This window comes from Puntigrus tetrazona, chromosome 17 (genome assembly GCF_018831695.1).
Source record: "Puntigrus tetrazona isolate hp1 chromosome 17, ASM1883169v1, whole genome shotgun sequence".
NCBI classification, from domain to species: domain Eukaryota; kingdom Metazoa; phylum Chordata; class Actinopteri; order Cypriniformes; family Cyprinidae; genus Puntigrus; species Puntigrus tetrazona.
The window spans coordinates 17,673,299-17,692,255 of record NC_056715.1 but is presented as its reverse complement, the minus strand read 5'-3'; the positions used below and the strand labels follow the sequence as shown (position 1 = coordinate 17,692,255).

The 18,957-nt window shown below is 38.6% G+C and overlaps 1 protein-coding gene across 7 annotated transcripts in view; it reads left to right on the top strand.

Moving 5' to 3' along the window:
• Window positions 1-1,440: 1,440 nt before the first annotated feature.
• esrrb (estrogen-related receptor beta) overlaps window positions 1,441-18,957 on the top strand; it is a 53,226-nt gene continuing 35,709 nt past the window's right edge. The window contains exons 1-3 of one of the 7 annotated variants that reach the window (XM_043263334.1): window positions 4,154-8,608; window positions 8,725-8,834; window positions 9,733-9,821. Coding sequence is in view for 1 of the 7 variants with exons in the window: in XM_043263332.1 (XP_043119267.1) it covers window positions 4,460-4,509 (50 nt within the window). In the remaining 6 variants the exon portion in view is untranslated. Of the gene's footprint in view, window positions 1,537-4,153; window positions 8,835-9,165; window positions 9,822-16,451; window positions 16,581-18,957 lie in introns of those variants that run through there. The other 6 variants (XM_043263335.1, XM_043263333.1, XM_043263337.1 and 3 more) reach the window with 6 other exon arrangements.

The window sequence follows — 18,957 nt, the reverse complement described above, 5'->3', positions numbered from 1 at the left end:
AGTCCTTGACAGAAAAAGCTAGTAAGTTTTGTTTTTATATACAAGCTGCTATCAGCATGTCTTTGAAATAAGGCTTTAACAAAAACATAGAAGTGCTTGGTGCTTGTTTATTGCTGTTTAAGTTGTGGTGAAACAGCCCTCCCTCTAGTGGTGTCTGCTGGAATCAGCTCTCGACCAGATGCATCTATCTACCTGTGGGATGTCCCACTGATAGACCTGAGAGAGCAGACTACTCATCCCTTATCACTGACGCAGCGCTCCTTGTCTGTCATTTAACAGAAAACAAAAGGAAACCTTTAACATTGCATTAAAAATACTACCACTACTAGTAATGATAAACCTCATTACAGCTGCAAATGAGCCTGAATGTCAGTTTAAACTGTATTTTGGTCAAAACTAGTCGTGACACGTAAGCCAGTGATTATTGCAGACTCCGGTGTGATCTCAGCTCAGTCCAGACGCTCACGTTGTTCTTCTGATTTATTCATGGGTGAAATCCACCCAGTCAACACAACTAACTAGTGCTCCAGCCCAGAGATTCCTGTTTGCAGCCTTTCATTGGCCTCTGCTCGGGATTCTCACGGTAACAGAAATCTAATGCAATGGCAGCATGGTTTTTTTTTTTTATTATTATTATTTATTGAAGTTCACATGCTTCTTGTGAAATTTACCTGATTTTTAAGATTTTAGAGGAACATTCTGTGTTTGCTAGATCATCATTGTGTAGCTTGTGTAGAATAAAATTGTCCCCAACAAGAATCATATACAACATATATATATATATATATATATACATATATATATATATATATATATATATATATATATATATATATATATATATATATATATATATTACCTTTATGCCCGATTTTGTGGTCCAAGGTCACATAATGCAGGCTAGGCCTATAATGTGGCCTAAATTACTTAGTAATAATAAGTTATAATACTATGTTATAAATGGCTAGCATTTAAGACTAGCATAAGCACATGCTAATTGTTTACGTTTATTTAAATTACATTTTTTTTACAATTTACAATCACAAATGACAATTTTTAATACAATTCTACTTCACTAACAATAAACCGGTTTAACGGGACAGTTTGAATCCAGAATATTAAACGTTTTCAACGATCGCGAAGTAAGAAGAGTTTACGCGCCGCCGAAAGCGCGGCAGCGCGAGCGGGTCACCATGGCAACAGTAGCCGTTGGAGTTTTGAAATCGCGATCGGTAAAGACGCACCGATAATACTGTTAGCGTTTTTTTTTTCTCGCTTGACATCAGTTTTATTTAAACAATTTAGGACTCAAATGAACGCGGGGCTGAGGTGACGTCTCACGTGCGTCTCCCGAAAAGTTGCAAGGGTTTGAAGAAGTTGCTGGCCTGAGAGCGGCAGGCTCGATCCCGGGCTCGGCGGGCAGCGGCGGGAGGAGGAGCTCGTAGAAATGCGTGTCCGGTGGCGCCCCGCGTGAAACGCGCTCAGTAGGAGATGGAGACGCACCTGAGGACGAGCTCCGTGTGTCTGTGTCTGCAGGTACACTCAATATATCCTCTTTTCTGGGACGGGTCTCTCTTCTGTCTTCTTTCTCTCGCCGTCAGTGAATTGTCGCGCTGTTTAAAGCCTGTGGAGTGCTGGGAACTTTCACACACCGTTGTGTTTTACTCACATCTGTCAAAGCTCTATCGATTAGCTTTCGCTTGATTTCTTGCGTTAGTTCGTGTTTTTTTTTTTTTTTTTTTTTTTTTTTTTATGTTTATAACACAACCGAGCGAATCAAACACCTAAACCTAACCCACACCGCTCTCAGATCAACGCATTTACTGTGTCTTTTTTCCAGTTTCTCTCCAGTACGTTTTTACGCTTGCGTTTTTACGAGGTTCAGTCACAGCTGTGCGCAGGAGTCTCAAATTATTTATACATTAAATTAAATACAATTCTAAAAATGCATTTTTTTTGTATAGCTATGAAAATCGATCGAAATGCCCGGATGCACGTGCCTAATCAGACAAACTCGGATAATCTGTCAGGAATAAAGAAGAGTAGTTAACACTGTGATCAATAAAACAACTTGACTTTTTGCTGAGCGCTTCATACAGAGCTGGAATAAGACACTACACTCGATGAAACTATATACACACACACACACACACATGCATGTAGATCTTTACTGATTTTATTGTGATCAATTTAATATGACAGCAGGAAACAGAATGAGAATAATAACTGCACAACCTAAATTATAGCTACTTGCTTGTGCATCAAAATCTTTAATTTTCGGTTTTAAATGCGAATCATCTTTTGTTTTAAATCTATCTGTGTGTATTAATTATTGCATTATCATGTGCAGTTTGGTGTGTGTGTGTGTGTGTGTGTGTGCGGCTAAATTAAATCTAGAGATATCTCATCATTTAACACAAGCACAATATCAGCGTTTGATATCAAATCCTGTGTAACATAAGACCAGACCTTAATAAGCATTCCAAAGGGATTGTACGCAAATCGTATGGATTAGGTTCGTGGATGAATGACCTTTAATTCCATGTTTTTCAATTAAATTACTGTATGTTCCCGAACCCCAGAGACATCAATCATCTACTCCGTATCAGCCACACGCTGATGATGAGGATGATGATGATAGATTTAAAAAAAAGAAAAGGAAAAAAAAGCACATGCGGATTCTTTCACAACTATTTTTTTTCGCTCGTGTTTGTGTTTTGTCTGTATGAACCGCACAGGCACCCGTACTGCTTGTTCACAAAGAAATGAGAATATGTTTTACAGTTACAGGAAACGCAGACACTGTTCTGATGGGACGTCATGTCTGCTGTCTTTGATTTACGCTCTTTTTGCCTGTCCTTTAATACGCGACCGTTCAGACTGAATGCGCCGGGTTCGAGGTTTGAGGCTCGCAGTGAGTCCTGTGATGATCAATAGGGCTCGTGTGATGTTTTAGTATTGATTATGGAAACGCGAGCTTCTGAATAGAGCAGGGCGGGGTTCAGGAGTCATGTGGAATCATGAGCATATGTCGACCAATAAAAATACACAAATCAGCTCACCTAACCGCCGAACGAAAGAGATTCATCAAGATGATTTATTTTGCAATGCATATCTGCTCCCCAGTGCGTGTGTGTGTGTGTGTGTGTGTGTGTTTGGTGACACTCGGGCAGCTGTTCACACTGGCCACTCGTCATGTGTGTGTGCTTTCTCTACGGCTCTCTTCTGATTCTTATAAAATGCAGCAGAGGAGCTGTGAAACGCTATATCTGCATTCTCTGCATTCTTCAAGGCTTGATCAACACAGAGACTCCGGCGATTATAAAGCTTCGCGCCCCAGAGGTCCGCTCTTTGACTGTCCGGCGAACGATTCAGTGAAGCAGAACGCTTTTAAAGTAGAAAAAATCATCAGTGTGATTGCTAACGCGTGTCGGATTGGTCAAATGCATCTTTTAATGTTTCATTTCAGTGCATTGCTATTTTCATTTCAATTCAATAAAATGTAAACTCACAGAATGATAAAGCAAATGTGTCAAAAGTAAATTATAATTTTGATAATGTTACTGTAACATTGACTCCTATGTGCTGCGTAACATTTAACATAATAAGGAGATGAGCACTTGTTTGTTAAAGATTTGTAATGTTAATTTTTATGGAATTTTTTTTTTTTGCATTAGCTTTTAAATGTAACATTTATTTAAAGCAGGTGAAAAACCAAGCAAAACATTTTTTTGAATAGCATCGTACAATTAACACAAATCAACAGATTTTTCAACCTGACAAATAATCCTGTTCAAAAATAATACAAAACAAAAAGGAGTATTATAGGATGATAAAAGTTTTCCTCCTCAGATAGGACAAATCAGTATTTTTATCCGTGTGGTCTCTCTCTCTCTCTCTCTCTCTCTCTCTCTCTCGCTATATATATATATATATATATATATATTTGCTTAGGTGTGCTGCTGGTGTGTGTGTGTGTGGGAGTATTTCAGCACACTGCACATCAGCCCCGCCTCCTGCCGTTTCCCCTCCCCTCCTCGCTATAGCACCGCCCCATCAGTGTGCTGAAGCCACGCCCCCCGAGGCAGCAGCCAACAGCAGCTGTTCCATATTCATCAAGCTCTTCAGTCTTAAAGAGGCCGACACCGAGCATGCAAACACTCATTTCTGCCTCTCTGCTGCTCACACGCTCATCGTAGCACACTCTCCTGCCTCCTCGCTCGCTCGCTCGCGCTCTCTCTCTCCGCTTCACCCGACCAGCCCCCTCCCCCCACTCACACACACACACATACACACACACACACACGCGTACCTGAGCTGGCGGTGGGCTGCGCTGCTGGAGGGGCTTTTCGCCGCAACTTTTCTGAAGGTGCTCGCTCGTGGTTTTGGGGGGAGAGGCGAGTGTCCGGCGTCTCCTCTTTCCTTCTTCTCTTCCTCCTGGAATGCTAAAACTGGGCTGATGGACATTTCCGAACTTTGCATCCCTGATCCTCTCAGCTATCATAACCAGTAGGTGCATCTTCCTCTTTCACGCACTAACACCGCATCTGTCTGTCTGTGTTTCTTCTTCTTTGGATGTCGCCGGTACAGTTTTCTTGCGCTGGCTGAACTTTCTGCTGCTGAGATAGGGATGTGCTTTCATCTGCATGGACGGCGTCTTACTTTACGCTCCTAGTGTGAGCAGAGTGAAGTTTAGGGACACTTGTTTTCTTCTGCTTCTGTGTAGTGTTTTGTTGTAGTGTGTTGCACGACGCATGCGTCCCAGCGGTCGGACGCTCATCTAGAGCCGCTTGTGTTTGAAAACAAGTCTGAAGGGTTCAGGCGGGACAAAAGGCACAGGACGGATGTTTGTTTATTAAATGAATGAAAGGTCTTCTGGATGCTGTAGTGGCCCCAGAGGAGCGGCTGAAGGGCTCCAGGTGTCCCGGGGCCGTCTGAGATCGCAGCACGCGCCGGGCTGTGGAATAATGCGCTCCCTTTAGAAAGAAGATTTACTCTTATTTTTCACCAAAAGAAATTCTATTTTTTTATTTTTCAGCATGAAACACTTTCTCCAGAATTATCTTTTGAATATTGTTATTTTACACAGGATTTTTTAAATGATCTATTAACATAAACAGTCATCTTATCTAGTTTAAAACAGCAACTACTCCGTTAATTCTTGCTTTGTGCTTGGATTATATATATATATATATATATATAAACATTTTGAAAGATTGAGCACAATGTGGTGGATTTTTTTCATTTACTCTCAGTAATGTGTCACACCGGCAGTTCTGACAGGGGCCGAATGCAAACTGTGTGTGTGTGTGTGTGTGTGTGTGTGTGTGTGTGTTTGGGTAAATTAGACTAGATTACACTCTGCACACTTTAGTCATCTTAAACACACATATTTTAAGCTGCTTTGTAGTTTTACACTAAGACGGATTACAGAGGTTCAATAGAGCTCAGCTGCCCTGACACCTCCACGCAGGCATCTCCACAGCCGCGCTTGCCATTACAAAAACCTTTATTCACAACGAGTTGCTCTCAAATGCATTTCAAACATTTGTATAGGTTGAAACGCTCCGTTTTATTAAGAGCAGCTCATTTCGTGTAAATTATTCTAGCTCCACTGAAGGCTACAGTGACCTTTTCTTTAATAGTGATTTAATTATTGTGAAGAGTTTTTAAAACATTTAAAAGATACAGCATATTTAGTTCTTGATTTATTTGCCTGTCATTAAATACGTGTCTCATAAATTTGACCGTCACTGCTGGTTTGTTGCTTAAACACCTTCACGCTACACTTTTATTTGTCCTGCTGGTAATGCACCAAATTATTTTGTTTCGGTAGTTATATAATTCTATCTCTTAATTTCTTTGCATGAAAGAAATAAAATGAATGCTATTTATTTACTGTGAAATAAAAATTTAAAACACATCTGCCGTAGCATTTTAATTTTAATACAATAATATAATTGCAATAATATATAGAGTGTTTAATGTGTGTGTGTGTGTGTGTGAATAAAAGAACCTGTTTTAGGTTTTTGATTGGCCTTATTGTGAATCTATACATGTATTTGTTTTATTAAAAACACACTTATTTAATTTTAGTTAGTTAAAGCATTTCCAAAATTATTTCAACCATTGTTGTTGAAATGCTTTAATAAAATGCGTGTTTTAAATTAGAGTATAGTCAGCGGCTGGCTTCATGTGTCTGTCCTCAGATGCACCGAGAAAGGCCACCGGTTAATGTTTACTGGCACGTGTGGTGAGATTGATGCCGCTTCTGTTTGTAAACTGCACGCCGCGTGTTTCAGTATTCATGCGTAGATCCGAGGCATTGGGAAAGGTGGCGATGCAGCCGGTCACTTTGACGTCTTCTTTACTCAGCTGGGATATTCAATATGACCCGGAGCGAAGACTGACTAGACATATTCCTGCTCGCTGCGGCCTCATTTCAGGCTCTCGGCCGGGATGACAGCTGGATTACATTCGTATGCAGAAACCCTCCATAAGCACGGCCAGACAAATTCAATTGAACAATTGTTTGACTTCATTACCGAGTTGGCAGATCGAGCGCACAAAGCGCGTATCTCCGGCATTTCCGTTTTCCCTCTTCCGTTTTATCGCATTAGGTTGGAGAAAAAAGCAGCGGTGGGAATTGCATTAGTGCATCTTAAGTTAAAAGCTCGGCGCTCTTTGAGCAAGTGTTTCAGTGCTGTTGGGTTAATCAGATTTTTGCTGTCTTTGAGGAGATGCTATCGCGGGTAACCAAAGCGGCCGGCTCTGACACTATCCAGATGGGATCAGCTTACAGTAATTTGGTTTCAGAAAACATTACTCACACAGATCCATGGCTGTGGTCAGCCCACATATTCATGAGCTCTGGAGAGGGTTTCGATTCTCTCTCCGCGAGCCCTTCGCCGGCCAGCTGACCTTTGGCCAAAACGAGCACGCTTCTCCATTCGCCGCATGCTTTTTCAAACAAACACACAGGCTGCGGGCACCGGCGTGAGCGCAGAGCGGTGTTTTCATGTGCGCTCACCTGCGTTCTTTCCGTTACGTGTTTATTATCGACACATGCTCTGCTGAGGGTCTCTGGTGCTCTATATTTGTCATCTGTGCACATATAATCCTGATTCACACTCTCACACCTCTAACTCTCTTGAACCGGCTTGTTTTATGCATCATGAGCTTGCGTTATAACAACCGTGTTGCAGGAGACAGTATTAACACCCGTGGAAGCTTTGCATTGCACTGAAGGGTGCTTCTAATAGAAAAAAAGTTATTGAAATGATCAGAAATAGTAGTATAGTGGCCAATTCTCACTATTACTAGCTTATTAGCATGCGTGTTTTTTACATATCGCCCGTTTATTATTTTGCATGTTCTACCTCACTAATCCTACCCGTTACTCAAACCTAACAACTAGTATTAATTAGGAATTTGAATTTAGTGAGGCATAGTGAGAAGTAGACCTTAAAATATAGTGTGACTGAAAAATGAAGAAATGTTTGTCTGAAGAAATTAAAAAAGGTTCTTCTGTGGCATTGCTGTTTTATTTTGAAGAGTGCAGTGTGTAATGTATCTGTCAGTCATTAAAAGTGTGACAAATTTCCGAGGTAGAAGGGCCATGTTGTCTTGACGGTAGGGTCACTTTCAGCGCTCTCACACCCTGCGGCAGTGACCGAGCCGCCCGGCATCGCCCAGTTCTCACCGAGGTAACCTTGGCATCCTGGCCACGTCGTGACAGCATGTTTAAAAATAAACCCAGCTCCGCTAGCGTGCTGAGGATAATGGCCCTCCAACGCATGCCGCATGGGGGGTCTCACACGCACACACACACACACACACACACACTCAGACGAGACCACAGAGGAAGCAGTGATGCTATAGACAGCGCGGCTTGTCTGAAACAAATACTTTAGCATGGCAGTTTTAGCACAAGTTGCAGATTTTTAAACGTTAATTTGACTATTTAGTACTTTTACAAACAAAAAATAAACTTTTTGAAATGTACTGCAATTTAGTGTTATCACAGCATGTAATCTGAATCAGTTTTATTTGTATATTTAAAATTTTTTGTCTTTTTGTGTTTTTATCATTTCTTTAAAACACAACAAAATTACTAAAACTTTAGTTAAAATTGTCTATACAGTTTCTAATAATTTTAATTAACTTAATTAGTTATGTTAGTAATCAACTTAAACTCAGTGAAAATTAGAAGAATTAGATTCATTTCTATATTTTTTCATACATTTTGTTTTTGTATTTTCTATTTCAATGAACATTTATTCCTTTTTGTATATTATTATATTTTTGCGGTTTTGTTTTAGTTTTAGTAAAGCTGCACGTGCAACTGAATGCAGATTCTGCTAACGTGTGGCCTGTCCGCAGCACTTGCTCTCTCTATTTGCATCAATCCCACACACTGAGAGTAAACGATCCGAGCGCTGTGTCCTGATTTGCTCAGTAATCAAATGTTGCGGGGGGAAAATGCTAAGTCCGCTAATTTACACTTTGGAGAGGAGAGGAGAAAAAACGTGAGGCTGAATGTCCGCGGGGCGGCACGCGGGCGTTTATCAGAGAATGGTATTGGTATCGAGCGGCCAGTCGTTTGAAGGTTATGTTTCTGAGCAGTAATTGAAATGCAAAATAACATTAGGATCGATGGTTAGCTCTGTTTATTTATGAAATCAATATTGAAACGGTCTGTCACCATTGCGGCTCTGATTCCAGCTGACAGCCAAACTGAGTGTGCCACGGCTGAGACGCTCGGTGCACTGCGGGAGGGAGCAGAGGAGCCAGGAACTGGGTGGGGTTTAGGAGAGGAAATGATGTCGCCACAGGTGTGTGAGATGCACAGCGGCCTGTCGGGATTCTGTAGTTTCTGACCGGATATTCTGTCCTTGTGCATTCGGTTTGCATGCATATCTGTTAACTGGTGCTGTCAAATGAAAAAATTGGTTTACATAATATATGTGTGTGTACCGAGTGTGTGTGAGTGTGTTTGTGTGTATATATATACACGCACACATAAACATAGTACACATACAAACTTTAGTTTTTTGTTAGTCATTTGACAGCACTAACAAAACTAAGTATGGAGTTTTTTTTATTTTATTCAAAGAAGCCTCTTCTTCTTACCAAGGCTGCATTAATTTGATCAAAACAGAGTATGAATTGTAAAATATTCTAACAATGTAAATTTTCAGCATCATTCCTCCAGTCACACGATCCTTCAGAAATCATTCTAATATGTTCAACAAACATTTCTGATTATTATTGTTATGGAAACCATGAATTATCTTACTGACCACAAAGTTAATGTTCAAGTGGTTTTACCTGAAGACATGGATCTGTTCGTTTGAGAAGCACAAAGAGTCAAATTCTGTCAACCAATCATGAGAGGCAGGGGGCGGGACTTGCTGTTGAGTGACAGGTAGAGTGTTAGGAAAAGCCTTCTGTTGTATGTACAGTTCAGTTTTGCCGCAGAAAAGCACAATTTGCCTTCAGTATTTTAGTTTTTTACATGGTTTGTGAGTTGAAGGTAGAATATTCGTGCACAGTGTTTGAGTGACTGCATCAACGAGAGTGTTTTAGATCAGAGCTTGCAATCACTCAGCCGTTCCACATTGACATCTGTCTAATATTACTAGCTGGTCTCAAAATACTGTTCACCGGACACACCAGGAAATAAGGACTAAAGGTTGATAAGTTTAGTTATTTATGTGCTTCTGTATTCAGCTCGCCTCGGTCTGTGGGAAGGTAACTGTGGCTCAGGCTGACCCGAGGACCTGAGGACGTTACAGTGGAAACCCGCTGCGCTCGTGAAGGTGAGCCGCAGTCAGATGACACGGAAAACCTCCTGCGCCCGTTTATGTGTGCGTCACCTGAGTTTGTCATGCGCTGCTCATTAACAGTCCGTGAGCTGGGGCTCGAAGAAGGAACCGTTATTCTGCTTTCAGGATATGAGAACGACACTTGAATTGATCACTGAATAGTAATATTTGATCAAATATCACAAAAGGCAAGATCATACCGTGCCTTTGGTGCCGATTATGTTGGATTTGATGCAAAGCTCATCAGAGTACAGTACAGAGAGGAGTGTGATAACAAGAAGCTTTGATATTAACTTCTCTGTATTAAAATACGGCATGCTTTGGTGTTTTAGTGAAAATGTGAGACCGCAGCAAAACAGGTTATTTGAGTTATTTATCTGGTAAACGTGTTAAACGAAGATTCTGTTGATTCAGTTTGGTCATAGAAGTGTCATTACGTCAAGTTAAAAAGTTAAGATGCTCTACTTGGACATTATGCATTAGTGTATAGGTTCATAGAAATAAAAAGTAATAAATATATATATTTTTTGTATTTAATGTATTTATACATAATAAACACACAGAGTGCACATGCACATTTTATCCTGTTTCTGAGAACACATACAAAATACTGATATTAGCCTGAAAAAAACTAATAATAAAAAAAAAAAACATACACCTACCTTTATTGTAGCCTCACTACAAAACACTTAAAATGAGTGCTGAAACTACAATATAATGTCTTATAAAATCATTATATTATGTATTTTGTTAGCAGAATGATTTCTCCCAGATTCAAGAAAAGTTGAAAATGACGTGTGTGTGTTTGATGAGGCCAGATGCACTGCGTGAGCTTCAGTAGTCCGTATAACACAGTTCACAGGTCATCTGACTTTAGGATCGTTCATTTACAGAAGACGGTGTGAAAACAGGCGTTCATGGTTTATATTTGTATGTGAGGGTGTCTGTGTTTGTCAAGTAAATGTGTCAAGACATACACACACAGGATAAGACAGTCTTGTTCAGGCGGCGTGAATGTCTTACATTAGGAGCATATTTGATTTGGCAGCTAATTATTTAGCAGAAAAATGAGGAATATGCATTATTTCTAGTGTAAAGAGGGAAAAAAAAGGGGAACGATTTTAAAAAAACCTTCCCAAGTGTGCTCCATGCAAGGAATGAACTACTTTTTCATATGATGAACTGTTCAATTCAAGAGGGAGCTTTACCGTTGGGCTCGCACACTTTTACATGTTAACTCTTTCACCGCCGCACTCGTCACACTCCTTCATTAGACGGTAGAAGTGGACACCGTACACACACATTTAGTGTTTGAGGTGCACTCTTTTCTGCTGAAATAGATGTTTGTGTAACACTTAAAACACAACACTTTGGGGAAATATGGGGTGAAATATGAAATATTACTAAATATGTGTTTATTTAGGTATTTTTGTAAATATTAGGCGTTCCCCAATGTTTTTTCTACAACTTTAACACACATGATTTAGGGGAGAGGTCAATTATTACACAATATTTTATTTATTTATTTGTAATTATATTATAATTGTAATTTTTAATTAGATTTCTTATTATGCGGTTTATTTAATTATTTGTATTCATTTATATTACATATTATGCATGTATTTATTATTATGTATTTATGAATTACAGTAAATGCTTTTCTAGATTATTTAGTTATGTTTTAGCTATGTTATTCATTTATATTAAATTATATAAGCGGTGATATTTTCCTTTTTCTTTCTGATTCAATATAGTACACACACACACACAAATAGAAAATATAATGGTGAACAGCAGCTTTTAATTAAATATGTATGCAAAGAAATGTTTATTTTTGAGCCAGTTGATTGGAGAGTTCACTGACATGATGCAGCGGTCTGCATCCAGTGTTGTGTTTTATCACACTTCACTTATATTGACATGAAGCCAGTCTGGGGTTTGGTGTTTTTCCTTTGATTTCACTTTGATTCGAGCAAGCTGTGTTTGCTAGAGCTAACGGCTAGCAGCTGAGTGAGATGCCTCCTACAGTACGTGTCTCTCCTCCTGTGTATCCTGCGCTCAGGAAGGACGCGGAGGGATCGATGGATGTGATCTGTTTCTGTGTTGTGCTAAAGGCTAGCCGTGAGCTCATGTAGTGTGATGAAGGCTTCAGAGGCCATGCGAGGCAGACGGACTAAATTGAATCCCTAGCCCGTAGTTTAATTGGGCCGGGCCGGTCTCTCCTCCTGAGGTAACCGGGCACCGTCACCCAATATCCACCGGTCTCTTTCTTTCTCCCTCCACAGCTCAAACTCTCAGCGTCTCATTCATTCAGTTACTTGCCCTTTCACAGGAACCGCTTTAAAACAGCAGGGAAACATGGCTGGTGGTTGTCATAATTACTAGTAGCACTTCTAAAATTATGTATTTTGAGAGAGTTAACCTAAAAACATTTAAGCTGTAATTGATGCATCACAGTTTTCACCAGTCATCGTGATTTTCTGTTGCCACAATAAAAAAAAAAAAAGTCAAGATGTTCTGTAGTGTGACATGCTGCACTGTTTTAAATGTTTTAAACTCATTCGTATAGAATTATTACGAGGTCATGTTACTTGAGAGATGACATTAAATATTTGTACTTTGTGAAGTGAATCTTGTGATATGTGAATTATTAAATCGGGAAGAAAAATGCTTTAGATAAATACAGAATTAATTTGCTTTTAAATAAATAAATAAATCACATACTAAATACTAAATAAAATATATTGTATGATAATATTAATTAATAAATATTTCAAAACGAAACATTAAGCTTTTCCTCCACTCAAAAATAGCTTGATGTCTAAAAAAGCATATAAATGAATGCTTGTAGAATATTTATTGTATGCATATTTTTTATGCTTGTGCCCTGTATTTTGAGAGAGTTACACAAATCTGTGTCGCAAATGAAAATAACACCAAACGTTTTCAGTGGTACTCCATGCATCTCCACTTTCATCAGTTATTTTAATTTTATGCTGTTAATTAAAAATTACTTCATTACTTAAAAAGGCGAGTAGAAATGAAATCAAATATATGTTTTTACTTAAAATCACCACCTCCCCTTTTAAAAAATGAATTTGTCACACTACAAGGCCATTTAAAATGATATAATATAGACAAAATGATTAGTAAAATCTACAACTTAATTAAAGTCACACGCTATATTTCTTTGTGTTTGGAGCAATTTCCCTGCATGCATTGGGTCGTCTGATCTCTGTGGGACGTCCTGACACAGTTGAGACAGCCCTGCTGTAAGAGAGAGGGTTAACTCAACCCTGGTCATATTTTCACATTGAAATCAGCTTGATTTGCATGAGGATGTTCACAGAAGCGCTGTTGTTGATGCTGTTGAAGGGTCAGCAAGCGCTCTTCTTCTTCTTCTTCTTCTCTCTCTCTCTCTGTCTGGTTCTCACTGGCTGTGTTCCACCTCTTTAGATCAGTTGCTCATAAATCCTTGTCAAATTCCTCCTTTCGCTTTTTAACAAAGTGCTCGTCTTCACCTTTCCCCTTCTCTCTGTTTATCTCTGCACTAATGAATGAGCAGCTCTCCGCCGCGGCCCGAGATTAAAACGGCTCCCAGGGGCCTGAGCGAGTGCTGCTCACACACACACACACACACACACACGAGTGAGCGGCCCCAGGGTCGGCCTGAGCCCTGTATTCCCTCGGTAGCTGTTAACCCAGGGCCTTTTTATGGGCAGACATTTCCAAGTGGCCCTCGGTGGGCTCTCGCTCCGCTCGCCTGGAGCCCTGGACGAAGCCCGTTTCATTTGCGTCCATGAAATAGAGCTCTATTCACACAAAACACTGCTGTCCTCATCTTGGACATCAGATGCAGGGGTTTGTGGAGTAAACAGTGTTTCTGCATGAGGAGCTCGAGAGCATGTCAGGAGTTAATTGAGTTCCTTTATCAGCCCATCAGCTGCAGCCCTCTGACCGATCTCCCCTCCACCCGCCGGGGCATCTGATACCACGCTCGCGCGCGTGTGTGTGTGTGACTGCCACGAACCCGCTGACTCTATGAGACTCAAATATGAAAGACTCATTGCATTTGGAAGCTTTTCTCTTTTAGATGTGCACGTGATCTTCAGAAATCATTCTGATATACTGAGCAGCTGCTCAATAAACATTTAAGATTATTATCAATGATTAAAACTGCACAGTGTATTTGGGAAAATCATCTTTGAATCAGGATTCTTTCACAGAAGAACAATTTGAAATAAACTGATATTTTAAAGAAATTAAATTGACAATATACCTTAAACATGCTTTTATTGACAGACGTATTGTGTGTCAAATACTTTTTTTAAACATGCACATAAATGCATTTTATCTGAATATGTGTAATTTTGAGAATTAGTGTAATTTTATCAGAATAGATAAAAACATGACTAAAAAACAAGTCTTGCTTAAAATCACACATTTCAGCTTTAAATTGATGGACCTGTCATACCTTATATTAAATTTGGACAAAATTGTCTGAATTCATTTTGATTGGTGCTTTTATCTGAAGCAAAAAAAATAAAATAAAAGTCTATACTGTCACTTTTGATCAGTTTAGTGTGTTTTTGCTGAATAAATATATTTATTTATAAAAAAAAAAAAAAAAAGAGAAATACTGGCTTTTGAACGCTAGTGTACGTGAACTATAAAAATGTTCATAGAAGTTGAAGATAATTGAAGTAAATTTTACAATACATGATATTTCAGTCTTTCTACTTTACAATGTCCCATTTAATTCAGTTTTGCTCTTCTTTCTGAAATGTACTGTTAAATCCTGCTCCAGATGTTGTATGGCTGAGTAATATAATAGTGCGTAGTTAGATAAATAGTTAGTATGATCAGGTGTGTGTGTGATGTTCAGATTCACTGTAGCCTGATCCTGTTGCATTCTGGGCTTTGTTTAGGAAGTATCTGCTGTCTGTAACAGCACTTTGTTAAAGATCATAGACTTCAGAGCAGAGCTGAGGGTGAGCTGGTGTCCAGCGCTGTGGCAGTGGAGCAATTCTATTACGGTGGCTGAAATTCTGTTAGTGTGAGCGGCTGGAATCAGATTAGGGCCGAACTGAACATGATGCTCAGGGGCCTCCACTCAGCATGAATTTAAATGGCTCGACCGTGGACAAAAGCAGACGTGAGGGGATCGGCCCGAGGAAGTGAACGGGTGCTGGACCGCACTGAACACGAAGGAAGGAAAGAATTCTCTGACTCCACTTCATTATATTCAGATCAAATGAATGCAGTGCAAGTCACTTTACATAAAAGTGTCTGCCAAATGCAGTTTTGTAAACGTAAAAAACACAGTTATGAATCTATGGTTGTACAACAGGAGAAATAGTTTTTATTGTCTTTCATTGTCTTTAGCTGCATGCCATAAAAGATGAACACCAGTGTAGATTGATTCACTGAAGAACGACTCTTATGAACCGATTCATTTATTGAATCAGTCAAAACTCATGAATCACAACTCGGGTTTAAATAGAACATAAAATGTAGTATGATAAATAAATAATCGTAGTTTATTATCATGTTAACATTTCAAAATGCGCTAGTAAAAATCTGAAGTTATCTGTTAAAAATCTCTGAATAATATTTAATCATCCCGTTAACATAAAATTAAATATACAGTCGCATTTTTATTAACTAGCATTATTAAACATAAATATTGTAACAAATGTATTGTTCATTATTAGTTCATTTTAGTCAGTGCTTTACCTAATGTTAAATGGGACTTTATTGGGACGTGTGAATGATTTGTTTTGAAATTTTTAAGTGGATTTTAAAACATTTAAAACATGTTTCTGGACGGTCCTGAGATATTTTAGTGTCACGTTTTGTCAAATATTTACATATTTTCAGTGGCATCAGATTTAGAGAATACAGAGCTGGAGCAGCCGAAGAAACTCTCTTCTGAGCGCATGTTTTATATATGAACAGAAAGCCATTCAGACATTTATGCAATTATGCTAAGTGTCACCTTCAGCGTGACCTTTGACCTGGGGTTAAGCTCCCCTTGAAGTTTGTGAATAAAGCCTAAATGGAATTGCCTGCATGCCGCTGTTTCTAATATATGGCTGTTAATAAATGAAATGAATGTGCAGAAAGGTGTACACACATCTATCTTTATCTGAATACAGTAACAGCCTCCTGCTTTCACAGGCTTGACCCACGCTATAAATAAGAACATCATTTTTAAATGACTAGACGAGCAAACAGTATAATGTAAGGGACTTCATCCATATTTGTCAACACGCAGTTTTATCATGCATTTAGTATTATCACTGTCCAAAACATAACCCTTGTGTATATAGCTGTGAGTGACATACATCTGCATGCTTTTAGATTTAGCCAATGGCATTGTTTTTTTCCCTTTATAGAGGGCATTTTCCCACTAATCTTATTAATACTTTCATTTAACATTATTACATTTGATCTATAAATTGAATTATTATAATGTAATTGCTGTTATCTGCAGCCTATGTTATCAAATGAAATCATTTAGACTGAAAAGTACAACTGCATTAAGTTGTAGTGTGTGTGTGTGTGTGTGTGTGTGACTAAAAGCCCAAGTGATTGTGATGATGTTTTGTTGTTTTACTGTAGTTCCTCACACATCAACATCAAACCTCCCAGATAAATAGCTGTGTTTCATCAGGTTTCTGACTAACGAGCTTTATTGGCTCACTTCCGCTGGTATCCGGCGCTCTCTGGCACAGGCCTTTTTTCCACAAGGTCAGTGTTTTAACAAGGAGCTATTTTTTATTATTTATTTTAGCCGTTAACCTTTCTATGAATTTCCAGAGGTGGTGGCACCTGCCGCAGCGTTGAATATACATGACACAAGAGGCAGCGAAACGCTGCAATGAGATTTAATTTGACACGCTGACCCCATCTCCATGGGCACGGGAAACCAGGGCGAGAAAATAAGGTTGACCTTCGACCCCTGGCCTTGAACCCGGCATCACCCGCACTTACAATTAAATCATTCAGAGAAACAGACTGTCTAAAGGAAGCCTTGCTGCTCTTTCAACTGAACTTTCCACCATTTTGCCGAGTCACGCCGCTCGCTTACAGTGGGGAGGTGCTATTTTTATACACATATAATATATATATATATCATTTTTATTTACTGAAAATAAAACATACATACATAAATATGAATGATTTATTATATTCATGTATTAAGGTATTAATTATTCTAATTATGTTATATTAATACAAAATATAATCTTAAAAGTACTAAAATAAGGTTGCTATAAAGCTGGGTTTTGACACAGATTTCACAATTAGATTAGATTTTCATTTAAAAGGTTGCATTTCATTTCTACTACCAATTTGATTTAATTCGATTCAATATTTTTTGGATATATAAATCAGGTACAGTGCACGCCAAATTTTCTCAAGGACAAAAAGATGTTGCTAACATTAATACTGGATCCTAAAACTGACTGACTTGTAGGCTATACTACAACTATACTTTACTACTGTATAGAACAGACTCATTTAAACTTAATGAGGTTTTTATAACAAAGATACAATTATGTTCAATTATTTCTTCCTCAATTATTCTTTTAAATATAAACATTGAAATGGAAACACTGACTGAGTGATCACAAGAGACACAACGTGGACTGAGAAGTTGTTTTACTTCTTCTGACGTTTAGTTTGGATCTGACCACATGATTTGCTTGGGATGAAGGAAAGCTCAGGTTTATTAATGCTAGCGACTCCACAGCTAAAAAAGCTGAGCGTAACCCCATCGTGACCCCCGCTACACTCTGTAATGTTAATTATTTATAGGCTGGAGTCAAATAAATAAGGCTCTGTCTATTTCAAATGCTTGTGTTCAGTTTGCTGCGTGTCTGTGATGTCAGCATTTACATCTAATGCATTATAAAAGTATTTGAATGCATTAATTATGACATGCAATGCACACGTTGTATGATCACATTAATAATTATAAGCACAGTCACACTGTAGCCTATTTGGACTCTTTTGTTTTGTTTTCTTGTCCCATGTGCTCTGTGTGCCCTACTTTCTGTTAATTGTCTCATTGTGTTCAGGTGTGTCTAGTTAATTTAGTAATTTCCTGTGAGTATATCAGTTCTGTTAGGTTGTCCGGTCTCGTCTTTAATGTGTGTGGAAGTCTGCCTGCTTGTATTATTAGTCGTTCTTGTGTAGAAGATTAAAAGCTGTTAAAAGGTTCCATCCTTCCTGAACCACACCGTGATACACACCTGTTTTTTTGGGCTTTTTTACTCAATTACATATGAAAAGATCACTGAGTAATGTATTGAGTCTATATAATATATGATACATAAAGCGTAGCCGAACCTTCTTCTGATTCTTGCATCCTCATAAATGTCTGCAGATTTCTGTGGAATTGATATACCATTTGAGAGAATACTGGACAGCTTTGATTAGCTACGACTATCTGTAAGCAGGAAGATAAATAGTAAAATGCTTCGAAAATGTGAGAGATGTTAGCGACTATGTAAGATATCCTTCACTATTCACTGGCTTTTGAACACAGTGTGTGTATCTTCATCGGATTCCTGAGATGATATTGTTTTCTTCTTTTCATCAAGTTGAATATGGTTTTTAAGTTTGCCGTGTTAAAATGTTTATTTTTAAGATCCATATTCACATTGAAACATTTTTAGGCCTGCACCGTGAATCATATTTTAATCGCGATTTCTTCTTATCTCAATTAACTGCCTGTGATTTTGGACTAGTTTGTTCTGGAAACATTGTTTTCATTTGGCATTACCATTATCCTGCATTGGGGACAAGTCTCCACAATATCTATATATAGTTTCTAGATGTCATGAGTCACCAATCAGATCAATCAGGATCTAACTTCTCTTAAATCACAACATTTTTACTTAATCTTCCCAATCTGGCAACCATTCACACGCACTTATTTGACATTACAAACATGTGCTGTATGTCGGCGATATATTGTGATATTTGGCTAAAATAAATATGTATATATATGTGTGTGTGTGTGTGTGATCGTACAATATAAAATCTATAAAATGTTTGCATTATGAGTCCATTAGGGACCTGAAGAATTGTTATTTTATTAAACAGTCATAGCTTAATATTT